The sequence below is a fragment of the Theobroma umbraticum genome, unplaced genomic scaffold (genome assembly GCF_002168275.2).
Source record: "Theobroma umbraticum cultivar Fairchild unplaced genomic scaffold, ASM216827v3 scaffold_228.0, whole genome shotgun sequence".
In the NCBI taxonomy this organism is placed as follows: Eukaryota; Viridiplantae; Streptophyta; class Magnoliopsida; order Malvales; family Malvaceae; genus Theobroma; species Theobroma umbraticum.
Genome location: NW_018397274.1, coordinates 1,066,054 through 1,086,493, shown reverse-complemented (window position 1 = coordinate 1,086,493; position 20,440 = coordinate 1,066,054). Strand labels below are relative to the sequence as shown.

Genomic DNA, 20,440 nt, shown 5'->3' with positions numbered 1-20,440 from the left:
GGGAAACAAAGTTGGGTTTATGTCGTTGTGCGACTGTAGTTGGAAGAGCCACACAGTTGTTGTCTGGTCGAAGCCAAAGACACAAATTGCATGGAATTGGATGACATCTATGCTACTCACTACTACTATGCCTTTCTTTCTTTTTTGGAAGTACATATCAGAGTACCTTATAGCTACAACAATGTTTAATTAGTATTTACATGATAAATAAATATTTATTATTATTATTATTATTTCATTGTTTTCTAACTTAGTTTCCTTTTAAAATTAATAAGGAGATTAATTTAAAATTAATCCAAACTATAATGTATGTTATACATGTATAAAAGGCTAGCCAAATCTTATTCATAGTTTAATTTTAACTAACTAATTAACAGTAATGTAATGTAACTCTTAATTACACATGTCTTCTCTTTGTATTTTTTTTTATGGGTTTAGGGTTTACGAAGTGCTTTTATTTTCAAAATAAAGTCTCGCATAATATGAAAAAAAGATTTTACATTTTAAAGGGTATAATACTTAAAAAAAAAATTTAAATTATTCAAAAAATTTTAAATATTTTTTTACATTTAATCAAAAGTTTATATTTTTATTTTAAAATAAATAAATTCTTATAACTAAAATTTGATCAGTTATTTTTAATTAAAATATTATTTATTATTTTATATTATATGTTATATTAATATGTCATATTTGATGATAATGTAATATAATAAAATGAATATATGATATTCTTATTAAGTGATTTTTTAATTAATAATAATTTTTTTAATTTTTTTAAAAATAATAAAAAAACTAATACAATGAAAACAAATTAAGTAAGAGGGCATGGTAGGTAATAAGAAGATAAAGTAGGGGCATTGGTGTAAAATTGCGAACTTATAAATGAAGCAATTCCAGAAGGATGATCATATCGTCGTGTTTGGCAAAATCTCACTCCCAAACCCTAAAAGGAGTCGAAACCATCAAAAAACCGGAGAATAGGATTTTGTAAAGGGAAAATACAATGCAAGGAGCAGATGAGCTAAGCATAGAAGAGCTGGCTTCAAATCTGTCTACGTATAAGGAACAGCTTCAGCAGGTTCGGTTTTTCTTTCTTTCAACTTAGTTTTCGCAATTAGCTTTAATTTGTTTGCAAATTTTCGTCTGCTTATGAGCCAAGTATTTGATTGGACTAAATTATATGTTTTTCGAACGAATTATTTGGGTTTAAGGTTTTTTTTTCATATATACTTTAAAATTTATTAATAAAGTATTTCGTAATTGTGAGATATAATGTGTTTTCCGCAGTTTTGACATTGCTTGCTGAGAAAAGTGGAGGAATTCTATGTTTTCTGGTTCTTCTATTTAACACGACTTATTATTAGACTAAGTAGAGGATTCTGGTGAAAAACAGGTTCGACAGCTTCTGGTTGATGATCCTGGAAACCTTGAATATGTGGACATGGAGAAGGAGCTCGCAGAGGTGATCCTTCCTTATGCTTATTTTCTTTGTGTTTATTCTTTCATTTCATTTGATTTTTTCGATAGTAGTTTTTTTTTTTTTTTGCTTTTCATTTGTGGTTCTTTCCTCTATCTTGTCATGTTACGGTTACAGTTCGGTTTTTCTGTTGAGAAATGGAACCAACCTACTACCCAGCACCAAAAAGTGATAGAAATACCAGTTTTAGTTACTGGGCTTTTATTTAGATGTCAAGTTTTACAATAAAGTGATCAAAATATCATTTCGCTTCCTTCCCTATTTTGAAGGAATCAACGTGTTGCTCAAACAAGCAACATCAATTAACTGCTACTGGCTCTGCTGGAGGTTTGTTTTCATTTCAGGGTTGAAAAGGTGAGGATGGTTCATGCATTAAAGAAGTTCACAGCTGCAAAAATGTGAACTTTAGGGAGAACAAATTTTTTCTGAAACTATAGAGCTTTGCATGATGCCCATCACTTTGATCTTGATTCCTTTGCAGGTGTGCTATGTGTCGTGATGGCTAGCCTGCTTCTCATTCACCTGATTTCCGATGTTCACTCTCAGATTCTAAGTTCGAAATTTGATAACAATTCGCCCTTTATTATTTTACTAAATGTATAGATTTTTGCTTAAGATGTATACTTGTGCTGAAGTTTTGGGCTGCAGGTGATTGCTCTGACGGAGGAACTGCTTGCAACTGCAAAGCAAAATGAGATTTCTGTATCAGATATTGGGACTAGTTATAGTTCACCCCCTGCACAATCAAAGGTGATTAAAATGGCTAAGTTAAATCTTTGATTTATTTTTGTAGTTCATTTTGTTTGTCAGAAATGGTTCCTTATCCACGAAGACAAGATTCTGAATTGAAATGGGAAATTTCTACAAATTTTTTGCAAATGTATGCATATGGATGCGGCAAATTACATTGTTTTCTTGTGTACAATTTGTCACATGACCGAGCCTATCTTATGCGTGTATCGGATGCAAGAAGTTCTTGCACGTCACAACAACATTAGCATATCATAGGTAGTTGGGACAGGTAGTTGAATAACAGAATTTGTTATTGCAATTGAGAATATTTATTTTCAAAATCTCCAACTATTGCCTTGGTTTAATTTATATTCTTCTGTAAAATTTGTTAGGCAACAGAAATCTTTTTTCTTTTGTTTATTACATTGGAAAATGCATGTTGATCCAGCAGGCGATTAGAGTTGTTCTTTTGATGTGTATTTTTGCTGATGTAGGAGATCTCTCTATTCTTTTAAGCACTCACATAAATGCTTTTGTCTTATCTAGGAATCAGGGAAAACATCAGATTATGGGGATAAATTTCCTGTTGGCACAAAAGTTCAGGCTGTCTGGAGTGAAGATGGAGAGTGGTATGCAAAGAAACAAGGATATTGTAATTTTAACCAATTGTCTTTTCCCTCCCGTTTCTTTTACCTACTTTTCTTTTCTGTGTTTGATTAGTTGAATATTCAGGTATGATGCCACTGTTGAGGCTATTACTCCAAATGGGTATTTTGTCCTCTATGATGGATGGGGAAACCAGGAAGAGGTACAATTCTGGTTGCCAAATTGGATTCTTATATTCATACATCTCTCTACTATTTTTATATTCTATAACTTGTTAGCCTATTTGATAATTTAGTTAGCATTAAAGTGTTGTTAAGGCATGTGCCTTGGTGCTAAGGTGCAGTGACAGACAACAAAAGTGCCTCAGACCCATTTGGGTGAGGTTCATTGGGTCAGGTGTGCGCATAGGCACTCTTTTTGGTAATAGGTGCATAAAAAGCCCATTTGATTGAAGTTCTTTGATTTGTTTGTTTTTTAATTTTTTTCATTATGCTTTTTCCATTATGATTTTTAATTTTTAATTTGAAGACATCCAATTGCACTTTTTACCTTGTAGTTTCAAAACCTACACTTTTACCCCTTGATTTTCTGTCAGTAGTTTAGCAAATGTTGAGTATATTGCCTCTTGTGTTAAAGGCTGTATGACATAACACTAAACTTTGGAATCTCGAAAATACCCTAATTGACATGGTATGATTAGATTTCACAAATAAAAATAATTGGTTGCAATTGAAAGGAAGATCATCAAACTTGGAACAGAACCGAAAGCCATTCAACAAATAATCACATGAAGCGGATTTTTTTTTTCCAATAAAAAAATAAAAACATGTTTATTGTTGCAGGATTGTTCAAATTAGATGAAATCAATAAATACCCAGTATAAGTTTTTCAACAAGGAGGAAAAAGGAGGCTTCAGTTACTTGCCGCTTTGATCCTTTAACTAGAAATGACAATACTTTGTCAATTTTCTATCACTGAATAATCCAAGGAGCAATATGTGGATGATTACATGATGAAACAAGGGTCCTTTTTTGTGGAATTCTGGGAAATATATAAAGGAAGAGGCTGTAAGAAGAGAATGCCGGAAAGCGAGAAAAAGAGCGGTAAACATTCATTGAATAAAATGAGTAAAGAGTCCTTTGTGACTGTTGTGGCAGTTGAGTTTTTGATCTCTTCATCTGAATAAAGTTTTTGCTAGCAATAAATGGTTTGATTAATAGGGTTTAACGGTCAAGCAGGGAAGTGTAATCATCATTTAGCAGTCTATCCAGGGGTTTTGTTTTTTACTCTTAATTCCCTATGGTTTTTTTTTCTTTTCTTTGGGGTCTACTTTTACGTGATGAAACTGATTTTTGTTGATAAGACATGATTCCACTTTGACTGGAACCCAGCATTGCAGTTTTTTATTTCCTTATGCCTGTATCCCTGAGTTGAATATATCCTATGCTGTTAATAGAAACCTTGTTTGGGAGTCCTTTTTTTTTTGTGATTTTTTCTAATTAACCATTGATAGAAATATGTTCAGACAGAACTTATGTTTTTTGCGACTTGTTTGTCATTTTCCTTTAGTGCCTTACAAACTCCTTTCACCATATGCAATTTCAATGCCAGGTGGATCCTGCCAATGTGAGGGCAATTGAATACAATGCTTTGCTGGAAGCTGAGAAGGTTGCTGAAGCTACAAAACAAGCTATCAAACGTAAGATTGCTCAAGCTGCTTCTGTTGACTTTCAATCTCGAAGTTTACCAGCAAAGCTTCAAATAACTGCTGATGACCCTGAGGATGTAGTAAGTACTCTGTAAAGTGCTAGTTTAGAACTTTCAGTTTTTCACAGAGGGCAATCTGAATTTAGTTTTTTTTTTTTTTTTTTGCATGAGTTATGACATTTGATGTTCCTAGAACTAGCATCATCCCAGGTCCAATTACTAGATAATGGTGCTTGATTTTCCTATGTTGATTGATTTTTCATGTGTGCTTTATGTCTGAAATACGACCTATAGTTGATACTTTTGAAAATTCCTCAGCTAGTAATGCATTTATGTTCTACATGTAATTTGCCGATGCTGTATTTTTTTAGTCAAATCTTTTTTCTACCATCTACCAATCAATAACTATCTTTTAGGAGATGAAATTTGGCAGAAATATAGTTTCTACCAATTGATTTGATGATTTTTTGCCTGTGATTCCACAGAAAGCTGCCAAGCGAAAGAAGATACATGCTTTTAAGTCAAAGATGCGATTTGAACAACTTGAAGTGGCACAAAATAAGCGGCAGAATGCCTGGCAGCAGTTTCAGACAACCAAAGGCAAGACTAAAAAGGTCAGTCTAGCAAGCCTTTTTTTCCTGTTGATGTGTTTTTAGAACATTCCCCAATTGTAGACAACCGTAATCAATGGTTTTTTCGGTGGTTAAGGAAAAAGGCTGGTTTTTGTTTTTTCCTCCAAAGGATGACCACCCCTTTTTCTTGTCTCTTCTAGAACTGCCCATTAAATGGTGTTTTGAGTGCATCAATTTTTGTTAAATGGGTGAAAGGCATGATTTTTTTGATGGTGGAAACTTAATGTGGAAAAATTATATTAGATATATCAGATGATGATGTGTCAGTGTATACCCTTCATAAACTTTCTTGTTTGCTGGTAATTGAGAGCCAATTATTTAGACACTTAAGAACCCAGACTGAGATGCAAAATCTTATTTCCTATTCCAGGTTGGTTTCTTCTCGGGGCGCAAGCGCGAGAGCATCTTCAAGTCTCCAGATGATCCCCATGGTAAGGTTGGTGTCACAGGAAGTGGAAAGGGGTTGACAGAGTTCCAGAAAAGAGAAAAGCACTTGCATCTCAAGGGAGGAAATGTGGAGATAAATGATGACTAGACTACCACCAATTTCCTGCTAGAGTAAAGCCTCTCCATTGGTAGATTGACAAGTTCCTTCCTGGGAGTGCTGTGAACACGAATTCCTTCAATTATGCTCCTTGCAAGCTGTTAATGATACTACTTTATAAAAAAAAAGAATTATATTTCATACTCAATTGTTACTGTCGTTGTCGACTTTAGCCTTTTGCTTTTGGTATAGAGAGAATCTGAGTTCCCTTAATATTATTAGCTTCGACACTAAATTTTTTTGTCTTAGAATTTTCTTATATTAGCTTAATAGTTTCTTTTTTTTTTTAAACTCTTACTTTGATTTCTTATATTGGATTTAATAGTTTTTAAATATTATTTGAGAATTTATGTTGGGTTAAATTTTTTTTATGTACACATAATAATAATAAAGGAAAACAGTCGCTATAATTTAAATTCACTTTATAAAACGATATTAGTAAAAGTAATACTTATAATGCCGAAAGGGTACTGGAAAAAATAATATTTGATCTAAATAATTTTAGAAATGTATGAAAATGTCAAAATTCATGAAAAATCCACTTGGAAAAATACTTTTTAATATTATTTATAACTAAATTATTATCTATATGTCAATTATCACATGTAGCCAACTAATAGTGAGCATCTAAGTTGATTGAAACACTAATAAAAGTATTAGGATATATTTTTTTTTATTATAAAGTTTGAAGTATACGGATCAGTAAGTGATTTTTTGAACTGTGATGATCAAAATGATATACAACTCTTATTGATTATAATTGAATTATTCAAAAAATAAATAAATAATATTAAATTATATCATTATAATTTTTCTTTTCGTGTTCTATTATACTATCTTTGATTGGTTTGAAGAGCATTCAATTTCTTGTTTGAAGAAGAACCCTCCCTTGAGAGTCAAGTCAACCAAATTAGTGAATTGTTAAACTCTTTTGAGACCCACCATTCACTAACCTCAACTTTATCTCTCTGCCTTCACCCTTAAATCTAATCTTGGACTTGGTCATAGCTGAAAGAGCTAAAAGCAAGGGGAAATGATTTGTTATTTCTAGTAGTCATGCATTTCGTTGATTATATTTCATTACTAGTGAAATATTAGAGGTTGGTTTAGTTGGAAGCATTGACTCTTTTTCTATTTCATATTTAAATTTTCGAATCAAGTTTTCTTGATAATATTAAGATTTATGATTTTTTAAATTTCGATATAAAAATCAGATAATAATTTTTAAATTTTACTTTGAATGATATAATTGCGAAACTGATTCGAATCTATATTCATAAAAATTAAAGATAATATTATTTAGTGCCACTTACATTACATATGTGACACCTATCATTATTTCTACTAATTTGATGATAAGAAAGAAACCACTAAACAAAGAGTCAAAAGGCTTAAAAGCAACAAAAGGGAAGCCACCAGGAAAATCATTAGCTTATCTGTGCTTTACACGGTGCTGGTTGTTTAGATAAATTGTCCATTTTTTTTTTATTACTTAAATTATTTTGTAAAAAATATTTTTCATCTTCACTTAAATTTTTAAAATTTTAACTATAAAAATACTTTAGTCTAAACAATTTATAAAGTTATCTAAAAATATCTTATATTTGGCGTAAAATTTATATTTAAAAGAAATTTTTTATTTTTCAAACAAATATAATTCTTAAAAAATATTTTAAGCGGAAGCAAAAGGTATCTTATTTAGCTGAATTAACTAGTATTTTTAAATCAATAATGGCTTTGACACTTTGACAAAAGTGTCTTCATTTTTCTTGGGTTGTGGCTTAGTAAGCACGCAATAAACCTCTGAATATACTTTCTTTCACAATTGCTAACCTCAGAGCATCCACAAGAAATAAGAATTATGAACCTCACAAGAGCCATAAGTCTGTTCTCCTCTCTTCCTTTGATCGGTTTTCTGATGAATAAAACTCTTGCTCTCCTTTTAGGTTGCTATGAATCAGCCCCCGATGTCTCTGGTGAAGACAAGAATGATGCTGCAACTAGCAGTAATGCAGCAGCCCAGCAGCATTTCCGGCAGCTTCAACACATACGAGCAGCATGAATCTTATTCCATCTTTGCCAGTACAACAATGGTGGAATGGAAGTGTTGTTAGTATTGTTCTGCAGGTAGTTGGGTTGAGGTTGATTGTCTCATGTCTAGTAGAGTTTCACAACACCTAGGTATTATTACTCTTACTGCTCTGCTTCTCTGAAATTTGTCAAGTATCCTTATTTTCCTTGAGGGTTTTCTTTATTGAGTCTTGTAAGTTAGCTAATATTTTGCTGTTTACTATTATAGAAGTGGGAACATAACAGCCAAAAAAGGCAATAAATTATGGGCTAATCCTAGTCCTGGATGTTCACTCCCATAGTTTTAAATAACAAGAATTCAGAAGCTTAAAATTTTCTTATAGCCTTTCGGAGTGGACACAACAGAGGTTGTAACCCTGGATGTTCCATGTCCGATCTCATATTAGTAAGAGATGAGACGGATTTTGCACTTATAAATAAAGGTTTTCTTTCACTTAATTGCCATGTTTTTTGGATTGAAAATGGGAGCCTGTGACACAGCATGCCAACCACCCATGGTGCAAGGTGCTACATAGAACTTAATGCCCTTATCCAAGTGGCTTGTTAGCTCATCAGACAGGGCCAAAAACCTCCAAGGAACAACCTGTCTGCTGCCTTGCAATGAGTGATGCATTTTTCAACATATAAGACCAAAAACAGAGAACTAAAACTGACTTATTTCAAGATCACGTCCTAGTACTAGTCCTGTCTTTTTGGTATAAAATGCATATTAGTAGTAGTAGGAATGGTTGGATTTCTTCACTATTTACAACAACCATAGCACTCAGCATTGCTAAATGTTAAAGTAAATGCAGAGATGCAACACCTTTGCTAACAGCTAAATGACAGATACAAGTGGATGTGATGCAAGAACATAGTACAACACTATTATTTTACAATAACCAGATATTAGGAACTAATGTGTTTCACTGATCAAATACAGCTTCTCTCCATCATTAATCATGTCTACGTCGAGAATTTTACCTGCATCTTCTGACAATACACAAGAACCGTCTGGAAATTCTAGCTGCTCTGCAGCAGTTTTAACAAGATCTTCAATGGTGTGAGGGATCCATAATACAATTCCATGTCTTCTCTCCTCTTTAGCTTCCCATGGGTGGAAAGGAAAAACCGTGCATTTCTTTGGGTGCATTTTATCTGAAATTAGCAACAGAAATTCTGCCATTAGCACACAGACATGGGATTACCTTAGGCTAACTTAAGTCACATATTTAATCTTTTATTGCATAATTTGATTTCTTTTCAGCAGGGAAACCAGGGGGGGGGTGGGGGTTGTGGTAATACGGAGAAATCTTTCATATTCTGGAAATAGAAACTGATAACCAGGTTTGTTGGTGCAGCCTTGAGGTTCTAATGGTTAGTAACCACTGGTAGAGCCAACTTCTGATCAGTAAACTGAAATAAATCAAACTTTACCACTGAAGAAAATGAAAGGTAAAACTACATGCACACAATGAAAGTAAGGGTAGAATCATATGAATCTCATCCCTGATTTTTTTTCCCTCAAAGGTTGGGTAGTATTTCTCATGTTATACTTTCAACTAACACTCCCTAATGGATCTGAACCAGGCGCCTAGTAAAACTATTTTGGAACTTCAGTAAGAATATTCCCATAAGGTGAGTTCCACTTCTAGTCAATATATTAAACCAAGTCGGACAATTCTTATTGACTTGCTTAGTTTACAGCAGCCAAGAAAGGGTTAAGGAAAGGACAATTGGTTTCAAATAGGTTTAAACGTCCTTTTACTAACTTGATGCTGAAATCCAGTATTTCATACCTGTGACCAGCTATGATCAGTAAATGACACTGATCAAGTGAAAGGCATCCTTCTATTCCAAAATCCAAATTATTCTGGTGATTTCTTTGTTATTATTATTATTATTCTTTTTATAATTCCCTTCCGAGAAACAAAGTTGTTCAGCAGTCCGTCTGCCTTTTACTACATATTTCAAAGAAGTCCTAGTTTCATTTAACAAGACAGAATCTGATGACACAGATTCAGCAATACCTGTAATTTCTCGTGTACAATAAGGAAACTCTGTTAACTGAGTAGATTTTGCATCTTCCAGCAGCTTGATCAAATGCTTGTTGCCACACATCCGGCCTTCATCAAGTGGGGTGTTTCCCCATCTGCAAAGCAGAGCGTAATTGTTGAAAAAAGTCAAGATTTCAAGCATCAACAAGATAGATAGTTTTCAAATATCTATGAAGCTTTAACCAGGTCTCCTTTTCTACTAGATCTTTCAAACAGCAAGCATACACTTCTAGCAGGCTCATATGGTGATATATTTAAGTGTTAAAGCATAACTAGAAGCAATAACATCAAATGAGTAGGCTAAACATGATAACATTCACAAAAGTAAGCAAAGTGAATGTCTTAAATGTACCTGTCCTTGGTAAAAACACTTGCCCCAGCCTCTATCAAAAGCTTTGCCATCAAAAATAAACCCTCAGAGGCAGCTACATGAAGTGGGGTTCGATGGTCGTAATCTCTAGAGTTCGGATCAATCCCATTAGACAAAATCCTTTTAATAAAGTCTGAGTCCCCCTTTACAACAGCCGCACATAGAAAACTACCAGCATCATCTATGTTTAAGTAAGCTCCTTCTCTAACTAGCATAGCAGCAACATGGTCATGTCCATTTTTTATCGCTTCTAGTAAGGGTGTATTCCCGAACTTATCTATAGAAAAATTTAATTTATCAGCACGAGGAAGATGAAATGGTACAAGCTAGACTTTAATTTATCAAAGTAACATTTTAAAATATAAAAGATAATTACCTTTAAGATTGATGTCTACCCCATGTTGAATAAGGTATTGTGTAATATCATCATGCCCTTTTGATGCAGCAAGATGCTATTCAAAATAAACATCTGGTTTTAGATAAGAACTTCCATTGAAGTCCAACTTAAAATCTTCCATTCACATAATACTTACCAAGGGTGACCTTCCATCGTAATCCGTTTTGTCAGGATCAGCTCCTGCCCGGATCAAACTTTTGAGCTGATGCAGATCTCCATGATATGCAGCACAATTCACCCTCAAAGCTAGTTCAGCTTCTTGCTTACCAATATGAAATGAGATGTCTGATTCCAGTTGCTTAACTCGAAGATTGGATTCTTTTCCCTGCAAATTTAGGTATAATCAGAGGCCAGCCTGAAAATGCATAATCAATTTTTTATATTGAAATGACTTTCTGATTTATTGATTAATACCCAGCCTGCATACACTTTTCCCCAATAAAGAGTACAAGAGGAGCAGGAACACTGTTAAAAGCAATAGAGATATGAGGTAACAAGATTACCTCCAAAAGATTGTTCAAAATTCTCCTTCCATCATAGAAGTATATCTCAAGGATATTTGAAAATGATTGCTTATCCAGTCGTAGAAGCCTACATAGTTCACAAACCCGAACAGTATAAGGCTGAGGGATGTTGCAGAGGATAGAAATTTCCCCAAATGAGCTGTTGGGTTGCAAAAGAGAAACAGTCTCTTCTGATCCATCTTCCCCTATAGCGACCTCCTCCTATACAAAGATACCGTGGGTTAAGCACCACTAAATCAATTTATGATAACATTTGGATCAAAATCCAATTAAAATCTATGGGCTGCTACAGAAAAAAAAAGGTATAACAGGATATTGAGGAATGAGAATTACAACGACAGGAATATGAAGAAGCACATTTATAACATACTGAAGCATGGAAAATATTCGAAAGCCAATTCCAGCAGGTGAACACAAAGTGGAAGCAGCAACTTCAAGTTGACAAATACATGATCAGCCACATGCATATATGTTTTCATGCTTACGGGAATCAAATAAATGGCTTAGGAGATATGTAGGAAAAGGTACGAGTAGGAATAGAAGAAGATAAAAAGAACATGTATTAACAAAATATATTTGACTAACCACATAATATAAGGCATAAGGATTCATACCAGCACACCATGACAGACGAAATAAAGTTGATCAACCACATTTCCCTGTTCCATTATTACTTCTCCTGGGAGAAAAAATTCTTCATGGAGCCTAATAACCTGCAAGATCAAAAGGAACAATAAGAATTAACTTTATAACTAACATTTATTTCTTTCTTTATCTCTTTTTCTTCTTTATTATGTAGTTGTGAGGGTGGAATGTGGATAAAGCTATGGACAGGGAAAAAATATGACGACATTTTTTTGATAGCATTAAAAGATTATTGAGTGCAAGCAACCAATTTACTTGGATTATAATGATAGATCATGCTGTTTCAAATAAGCTTTTGTAACAATGATCCTGATGTAGGAAACTAATACTACATCCGATAGCAGTGAAGTTATTATCTGAAGACAGGCATGCGTGCAGACAGGCTTAGCACATTTGAGATGGAATGCATTTTTCAGGGCCCAGCATATTTGTGTCCTATTCATAGGCGTACAGACATGTTGACTTTTGTGAATTAGACAACTCATCTGCATAAAACAGAGTGCAGAATAAGTTGAACACAACCAAGCACAAATGACCCTTGTGCTGCACAAACGAAACTTGCATTACCAAATCTGGAAGCAACATTAGAAATTTCACTTCTTAATCAACTTGGCATCCATCATTTGAGGACAGAAACTGACTTACGATCTGATTAATAAATTCTGCAGAGCATCCCTTGAAAAGAGAGACATTCGCGATATATGGCATATATAAAGATTGGGAAATCTGCATAAGGAAAAGAATCAACAACAAACATATAGAGCATTAGGAAAATCACCAGGGATAGAAAACCTCCCAAAAGATAGATATGATTGCGAGACAATAATATCTTTTCACAAATAGAAAAGACATTATTGAAGTCACTATGATTGAGGTAATACATCCCCATAAGAATGTTTCACTCACAAGTAAAAAAACAAAGATTTTGTTAGTTTAATTTGTAATTGAAACATTAGATCTATGGATCAATCTTCAAAAAACAATATCAATATCGAAGAGTACGGATTCCAAATTTAGTAGTGAAACATGTTAACAACCTAATTTATTTATTAGCAAAAAAAGTGGTTTACCAAGATCAATTGAGGTTGGTGCTTCCTTTGAGGTCTAACGATATTAGAGAGCAATCCTAGAATATTTTTTATTATTCATCAATTCATGTGAAGGAGCTTATATTTGATCTCACTAAAGGGCCTCTCTATCTCAAGAATTGACCTTGGTTTCAGCGCCTATACCTCCTTTCAGCCTTCAGGAGCTCAACACTGCTCCCAAAGTTAGTGAGGATAAATTTGGAGAAGCCTAAGTTTCAAACATGGTCACCACATTAGGTCATGTTCTTGTCCTACTTAATCCCAGTTGACAAGTATGCAGGAATGGAAACTAATGGACAAGGATTTTTATTTTTTTTTCAGAAAGCGTTGTGGGAATTTAGCTGCATATGAGGGGAGAATTTACCTTTCTTAATAGAAGGTTGTCCAAGTTTGGAACATTTGCATTTTCTTCATTTAGATAGAATTTCTTTTTTCTCTCCTTATTTCGTTTCCATTTAAAATGGTATTTGTGCAAACAGAATTAATAAAAGAAACAGTTGACTGCATATTATTTATACATTACCTTAGCTCGGATAGAGATGGGGATATCCTGAAGAATAGCACCCTCAGTGTAGCAGCTTTCATACTGTAAGCGCAAGTGGCCCTTGATCTGATTACGGATATCCCTCTCGAGTCTATTTCTGTTCATATACTTAATAACATCTTTCATTTTATCCCTGAACTTCTCAGTTTTGGATCCTTTTACGATTAAGGCGGTCATATTACCAATCAAATAAGCACCAAGAATCATGTCAAAGGAGACATAGATCATTATGAATATCATTTCCCTCATATTGACGGCATGTATATCTCCATAACCTGGCACAGAAGAGGAAAGTAATTTAGCATGGACTTAAAACAAAACTGAAGTAACAAATGCTGCAACCATCAAAGTGTGGAGCATTAGCAATTTCCTGTGAAATTAAAAATAACAAATACAATCTCTGTACAACAATATTAGGAGAACAATGCATATCACTTGAAACATAATGAATCAAAGGATGGCAACCATGCGTATAAGCAGTTATACCATTCCTCCCTCAATCTCAATTAATTAGATATTAACTAACCTATTTATTGTACTTTGGACAGCCTTTCCATGGAATCAAAGTATCAGCAAATGAAAGAAAGAAAACTGCTCCTTACAGGCCTAGCAGGCAAATCTATATCCTTCCTCCAAAACTAATTCCAATGATATGATTCTAAAGAGAGAAACAATCATGTTTCATGCTTGGATCGCCACTATAAGAACACCTAACTTTACCTTTTGCCTCATTATTATGAAGAAGAATTTATCCTTGTCTTCTTATGAAAATAAATATTGCTGAGAGTTTGGAAATACTAAACTTTAAAACCATATAAGTCGATCATAGAAATGTATACTCTCCTTTACATGGTTTGGCTTTACATGCAGAAAGGACAAAGGTCTATATTCAGTTTTTGGTTCTACTTGAATAATTGTTCTAAGGTGTTGAGCTGCTATAGAAATTTCACCAGCTATCAGAAAAGAAACATAGAAAAAGGCAACTGAGAATGGCAACCTAGTTGAAAGCTGTAAAGCCTGCATAGCCAGTGCTAGTTGTGCAGTTTATTTAGAAACTGAAATGTCTCATTACTCAGCCAAGACAGAATTCATGATGTTGAATTAATTTCAACCAGGGTTATCCATGTCTAAATCAACTATAATAGATAGAGCCAAATTTAAATTTTAAAATGAAACTATATATTGACAGAACTAATCAGATGATATACATTATGTACAGATTCCTCATACCATCGAAGACCCAAAAACAATTACATCACTACTATATAGAGAACCTAGCTATTAAAGAATACCAAATTCTGTTATTCCTCGAAACTATGCATTGTTAGATTCTGTCAATTTTGACCAACCCAGAAAAGAAAAAAGGAAACTATACATTGATACAACTAATTAGATGATATACATTACGGACAGACTCCTCATAATTAGCTCCCTCCTATAGACCATCAAAAACCCAAATGCTACAATTACATCATTACTATATTGGGCCTTCATCAACTTATGGAAAGTCTTCAGACTCTACCTTCAAGCTTTACTGACTTAGAGCATAAACTTAATGATTATTTACCAGACTTATCTTTTTCCCCTGTGACCATCACTTATTTAAATTCAAAATGCATATACTCTTCACATTATTTGACTAACTTAAAAAGGCAAGGACACGATATAATTTGATATTACTTCGACCATAAAAGGTTGTGCTAACTTTAATTCTCTATATAATGATTTACTGTGTCAAAATCAACACCCTATCCAAGAAATATAAAATTAATAAATCCCCTCAGTAAAATCCGACAATATGTACACTTTACCATAGAAACGTACAATATTCCTGAATTTTTCTTATAATATGCTTAGTTCCAGGTCATAGAAACGTAAAACTACTGAGAAAACGAAATATAAAATTAAAATAACCGCAATGTATAGGATAAAGTAATTTAAAATGGTTACCTACCAACAGTAGCCATTGTGACAATGGCAAAATACATGGAAGTTGTGTACCGCTTCCATAGATCAATTTCTCTGAAGTGTGAATAATTATAATCCCCCAACTTTAAGCTTCCAATCCATGTATAACCCTCTTCTTCAGGAGGCAATGTGGTAGCCAAAAAGTAAAAGATACAAGCTGCTGTGTGTGTGCAATAGAGCTCAACAAATATGAGTTTTATAATCCTTGTAAAAAGGTAATTAATTCGAATATCCTTCTCCATGTTCTGGAAAAATTCAGTGACTTTGCGAACCCGATATAACCTAATCCATAAGAGATACCTCACTTCTTCTTTTCTCCCAGAAGCCTGCTTAAAAGAAATTTCTCAAAATGATTATTGAAAAGCTGCAACAGTAAGTTTACAACTCAAAGTAATCATTAAATTCATGCAGATCTTGTTGTCCCTCATTTTCCTTTTTTGAAAAGATCTCATGCATGGGATATTTTCAGCTGTCTAACAGGGAACTTTTGCCAAGCATGTATGCTAACAAACTTAATCACCATGCATATAGAAAAGATTCAAGTTAGGTTAAGTACTGTATCTACCTAATATGCTGCACATAGATAAAACAAACTAGTTTTTGAAAATACATAAGGAAAAACCATAAGAGTGCAAAGCAGTGGGGGACCGTGGGGTGTTTGACGGGCCAAATATCAGGATTGAATTCATTAGGACCTTCTGATTTAGGTCAAATATAATTTCAGTGTTATTACAACCGCTTTCCTAATTTGACCATGGAGATAATAGAAGATATTCACAATGAAAACGAATCACAGTAAACAGTTAATTGATCCTTGCGCACACAAAGTTAATGTTTTGTAAAATATAGTAATAGGATACACATATGCACAAAAACACAAAATTATTGATAGCATCTACACAGCCAAAATTTTGCAAAGAACACGCATACAAAAAGAAAGGGAAGACCCCCACAAGTACCAGAAACTGCCTGAAAAGATTTTCTTCTTTAGTCAATGAGATGTTATTAAGTAATTAAAAATAAATAAATAAAGAGGAGGGTGGAGGTAGAAGGCAATACCTTGTAGATAATATCCCAAGGCATACAGCCAAGTAAATCAATGATAAAACTAGATTTCAAGTACCTGCAATGACACCATAGGGAAGAAAAAAGCAGTACAAGGCTGAGTAGCAGACTAGAGTAAAATGTAGTAATCCAAAGGTGAAAAAGAAAATGGAAAAACATACTTAAGATACAAATAGAGCAAAAAGTCCACCACATTAGTACTAGAATATTGATACCCCTCTGTGAAACAAGAATTGGGATCCATTAGCTTGATTTTAGCCATTCAAGTAGAAACCAACTTGTTTAAATCAAAACAATGTTCTGACTAATCCTCCGTTTACTAATTTTTGCTGATGGCTTAGTTGTAAGAAGAAATAAAATCATCCATTTTCCATGTAAAAGTACAAACACATGAAAAGAGAAACTGACCGAATAGCAATGGAGGTCCGCTTGTAGACCATTCGGTAGGTCTGGCTGTCTCTATATGCAAGGAAGAACTGCAAAACAATGTCAAGAAGGAAAGCTACTTGTCCTGCAATGTCTAATATAAAAAGATTTTCTGGCAATCCCCTGAAGAACCCAAACTCCATGGGAGTAAAGAAGGAAGAGTACAATGCCCATATCAGTATGAACTTGGTCCATGCTCGATACCATCTGCATTTAGATTTTAATATTTTCTCTCACTTAACATGCAAAAATCAACTGTAAAAGCAAAAAGAAAATCCAAAAACAAAAACAAATACCCTCCTTTAATTTGTTAGGTAAACGGCCCATTACTTAAAAGCCGACCTTTCATTCCCAATGATCCAAAAACATGTGTGTTAAGTAAAGAAAACTCTTACTTATAAATTTAAGATCCACCTCATTTCATAGAATTTAAATTCTATTAATTTAATTATGCAACATTTTCATAATCTAGGGAGATCCCCATCAATAAAAAGTTGATATCATTTGTGACGGATTCACATTTTTAATCTAAAAAATAATCTATTAAATGAAAATCCTTATCTATAAATCCAAAATCCATCCTATTTCTTAATGATGGAATCCATGGCACTTTAGAAGGAAACATAAATATAGAATCACTTAAAAAAATTTTGAAATTTATTAATCCTTACTATAAGCATCATCAGCAATTCTACTTTTATTACGACTATAGGAATATTTAATTTTAAAATAGACGAGATGAGATTTATGGACAAAATGAAAAACTTTTTCGGGATCGGTTTTGTCTCCACATGTTTGTCATATTTTTTTTAAAAAAATATATAACATGTTCGACAATTTAACTATTTGAATTCTTTTTAAAAATAAATATTATTTAAAATAGTGAAAAATATGAAAATCCATAAAATCCAACAAGAAGGACAGGGATAAATTTCCATTTGGTTATGATAAATGAAATATGAAAGTTGATTAGAAGAGAATAGCAAGAGTAGTAATAAATGTGAAGGCCCAGAAATTAATTGGATTAATACAAGAATATCTATGGCCATGTGATATGACCGCCAGGTAAGCAACAGCATCAAGCAACTCATATGGAAATTGTTTTATAAGTACTTATCAAGGTTGGAAATTGAAATATTAAAAATATTTATTAAGTAATTACTTCTTCTTCACAAACAAGAAAGATTTTAAGGCTTTTCTTTAGGGTCACAGTCTAACCGTGGTCCGGAGTAATTGGTTGTCTTCCACTCCACTGTGACAAATTGACAATTCTCTCTACCTGGCATTGTCTCTACCTCCCATAGTCACAGAATCATTATCTTCTTTTTAAAAAATTAATTTATAAAACATATAGCAAATGTATTTATAAACTTTAATTCAACGATGTTCTATTATTATTGACCATCTTAATTTAAATATTTTACGTGATATTTTTTTTAATTTAATCTAATAGCGTTTTCATTATCATCCATCATTTTAATTACTTGTCTCTTTCTCCAAAAATATTTAATGTGAGTCGAATTTAAATTGGGTCAACTTTATTGATAATTTTGTCACAAAATTATTACTCTTTTCTTAAAGAACTAATCCGATGAATTCGAGCTTATTAAGCTTTTATGATCATTTGCCTATCTGATACAAAATTAAAACACTGTACCTAAACCGCGTGGCGTAACTCCGTTAGGTTTGTGTGATTTTGTACGGTTAACGACCTCATCCAATCAAACCAGCAAAACAAGTTTACAGCCGTCCGATTACTGTCACTTTCAAAATTCAAAAGCAGTGGCCATGACAGCTCGGACACCTGTGACCAAACTAGCGATGGGCAGCAATCATATATCGCCACGCGTAAGGCAGTGGCGGGAACGACGGCTTTTCTCATCCCTTACCTCAAAAACTCAAAACAACTGTACGGGTCCGGGGGTTTGTTTGGATTAAGCTTAGGAAAACGTTAATGGAAGTCGATCGTTCAAGACAAAATGAAGAAGAGGAAAACTGGAAGAGAATAATAATAATAATAATAATGGCAATGGGAGTGAGTGAATTTGGGGAAGGAAAATGACCTGTTATCGGGATGAATGGCTAAGCCCCTAAGGTCCTTGATTCCGTCGATTACGGTTTGACGGCTGAACTTTCTCCGAGCACGAGCCGCGGCCAAACCAAACTCATTGGCTATGAGATCAAACCTGCTTCCTCTTGACGACTGGATTCTATCTCTCAACTCCTCCACCTCGTAGTCGTACTCCTCCCCATTTGCAGGACTCTCATCTCTTCTGCCATTGATTTCCCCCATCCCCAGCTTCCCCCAATCTCTCTGTATCTACATCAAATGAACATCACAGCACAAAAATGAAGCGATCCATGATCCAAAGCAGACAAGAGCAAGAGAAATTACTCGTAAACGATTATAAAGTTAGGGAGGGCTAACCGTAAACGTAGGCTTGTTTTGAATTTGTTATTAGAGATTGAGACGAAGGAAACGAGAAAAACGGGGTTGAAAAAATTTTTGTTTTCTCTCAATGACGCCGAGAAAACGGCCGATGGGTCATTTCCACATCAACTTTCCGAGTTCCCAAACAGCAGATTGGATCGACTGTTTCTACAAGTGGGAAGAGAAAATGGTATGGGGTGGTTTAGACAAGGAAGCCAAGAAACTGGGGAGCCTGATTTATAAAGACAAAAAAGGGAAGAGGAATTGTTTGTTTACCATAAAAGTCAAAGAAATTGATAAAACGGGTGACTGGCGCACTTGCTACCAGAACAAAGCGACGTGTTAGAGCAATTGGTTTTTAAGGTTATGATTTATGGAGGGTGACGACGACGAGACGAGAAGGAAAGGCGAGCAAGGTGGCGGCTGCTGCACAGCTCAAATACGGTATTAAACTTTGTATTTATAGTTTAATATTTTATACAACATTAAAAAATTATACCATGCTATATATAGAGATAAGAATACAAAAGAAGTGTCACTTATTACCGGTGAAAATCTGTTGTACATATTTTTATTTCACATAAATCACGTCCTTCTTGTTGTTTTAGATGATTATAAATTCATCCGTATTGAAGTCGTTTAAAAACTTATCAAAATCGAAAGTTTGTATTAAAAACGTGATTAAATCGGATTTTTTTGTTGACACAGAATAATATTTTTTGTTATAATTTACATATTATAAGTTCATTATGTATAGAAAAATTTAATAATTCTCGTGAAAATCTATAGTAAGTTTATGTTGAGAAATATGAAATAGATAATTTTGTTGCGTATAAAACTTTTTTTTTTTGTGATTTTACTTGTTTACTTGCATTAATTTATTTTTCATAGATGTCTTCTCTTTTTTCATATTTTTTTGGACCCATATAAGAATTAAATAAATTACTTTGCAACTTATCATAAATCTTGTTTTTTATTTCACATGATACCCTATGATTTTTTTTCTTAATTAGCATCTTATAGATTTTTTTTTCCTAATTAGTATTTTATGGATCACTTTTGTCGTCACAAAAGTTAAACTACTAATCTTATCTAATAAAATTATCAAAGTACTCTCAATTCAAAGTTAACCTATTTGTTCATATTTAAGGAAA

At 33.6% G+C, this 20,440-nt stretch overlaps 2 protein-coding genes across 3 annotated transcripts; one reads left to right on the top strand and one right to left on the bottom strand.

Annotated features, from left to right (window-relative positions):
• The first annotated feature begins 918 nt into the window (after window positions 1–918).
• LOC110427220 (nucleic acid binding/RNA binding protein) lies at window positions 919–6,047 on the top strand. Its single transcript, XM_021442694.1, has 8 exons — window positions 919–1,081; window positions 1,397–1,465; window positions 2,129–2,230; window positions 2,759–2,841; window positions 2,945–3,020; window positions 4,430–4,606; window positions 5,011–5,139; window positions 5,528–6,047. The coding sequence occupies exons 1-8, from the start codon at window positions 1,007–1,009 to the stop codon at window positions 5,690–5,692; spliced, it is 876 nt and encodes a 291-aa protein (XP_021298369.1). The 5' UTR covers window positions 919–1,006; the 3' UTR covers window positions 5,693–6,047.
• Window positions 6,048–8,276: 2,229 nt separating this feature from the next.
• Window positions 8,277–19,708, bottom strand: SKOR (STELAR K+ outward rectifier). Of its 2 annotated transcripts, XM_021442586.2 has the most exons (14): window positions 19,284–19,708; window positions 18,919–19,175; window positions 16,838–17,062; window positions 16,424–16,487; window positions 15,351–15,690; window positions 13,376–13,671; window positions 12,410–12,490; window positions 11,734–11,832; window positions 11,099–11,320; window positions 10,732–10,920; window positions 10,575–10,650; window positions 10,181–10,475; window positions 9,802–9,923; window positions 8,277–8,929 (listed from the first exon to the last, which is right to left on the bottom strand). In XM_021442586.2, the coding sequence occupies exons 2-14, from the start codon at window positions 19,146–19,148 to the stop codon at window positions 8,688–8,690; spliced, it is 2,481 nt and encodes an 826-aa protein (XP_021298261.1). In that variant the 5' UTR covers window positions 19,149–19,175; window positions 19,284–19,708; the 3' UTR covers window positions 8,277–8,687. The 2 variants fall into 2 exon arrangements, with proteins under 2 accessions (XP_021298261.1, XP_021298262.1); XM_021442587.2 differs by lacking the exons at window positions 18,919–19,175; window positions 19,284–19,708 and adding an exon at window positions 16,591–16,648 and having other exon boundaries at window positions 8,281–8,929; window positions 16,838–16,911.
• Window positions 19,709–20,440: the final 732 nt, after the last annotated feature.

Bases quoted from the DNA above. Each gene is read 5' to 3' on its own strand.
- SKOR (XM_021442586.2), bottom strand. From the start codon at position 19,148: ATGGGGGAAATCAATGGCAGAAGAGATGAGAGTCCTGCAAATGGGGAG. The intron at 10,476-10,574 runs GTAATTATCTTT...ATTTTTCTATAG, and splicing joins GGTAGACATCAATCTTAAAG to ATAAGTTCGGGAATACACCC. The intron at 9,924-10,180 runs GTACATTTAAGA...TCTGCTTTGCAG, and splicing joins AGTGTTTTTACCAAGGACAG to ATGGGGAAACACCCCACTTG.
- LOC110427220 (XM_021442694.1), top strand. From the start codon at position 1,007: ATGCAAGGAGCAGATGAGCTAAGCATAGAAGAGCTGGCTTCAAATCTG. The intron at 1,082-1,396 runs GTTCGGTTTTTC...GGTGAAAAACAG, and splicing joins ATAAGGAACAGCTTCAGCAG to GTTCGACAGCTTCTGGTTGA. The intron at 1,466-2,128 runs GTGATCCTTCCT...TTTGGGCTGCAG, and splicing joins TGGAGAAGGAGCTCGCAGAG to GTGATTGCTCTGACGGAGGA.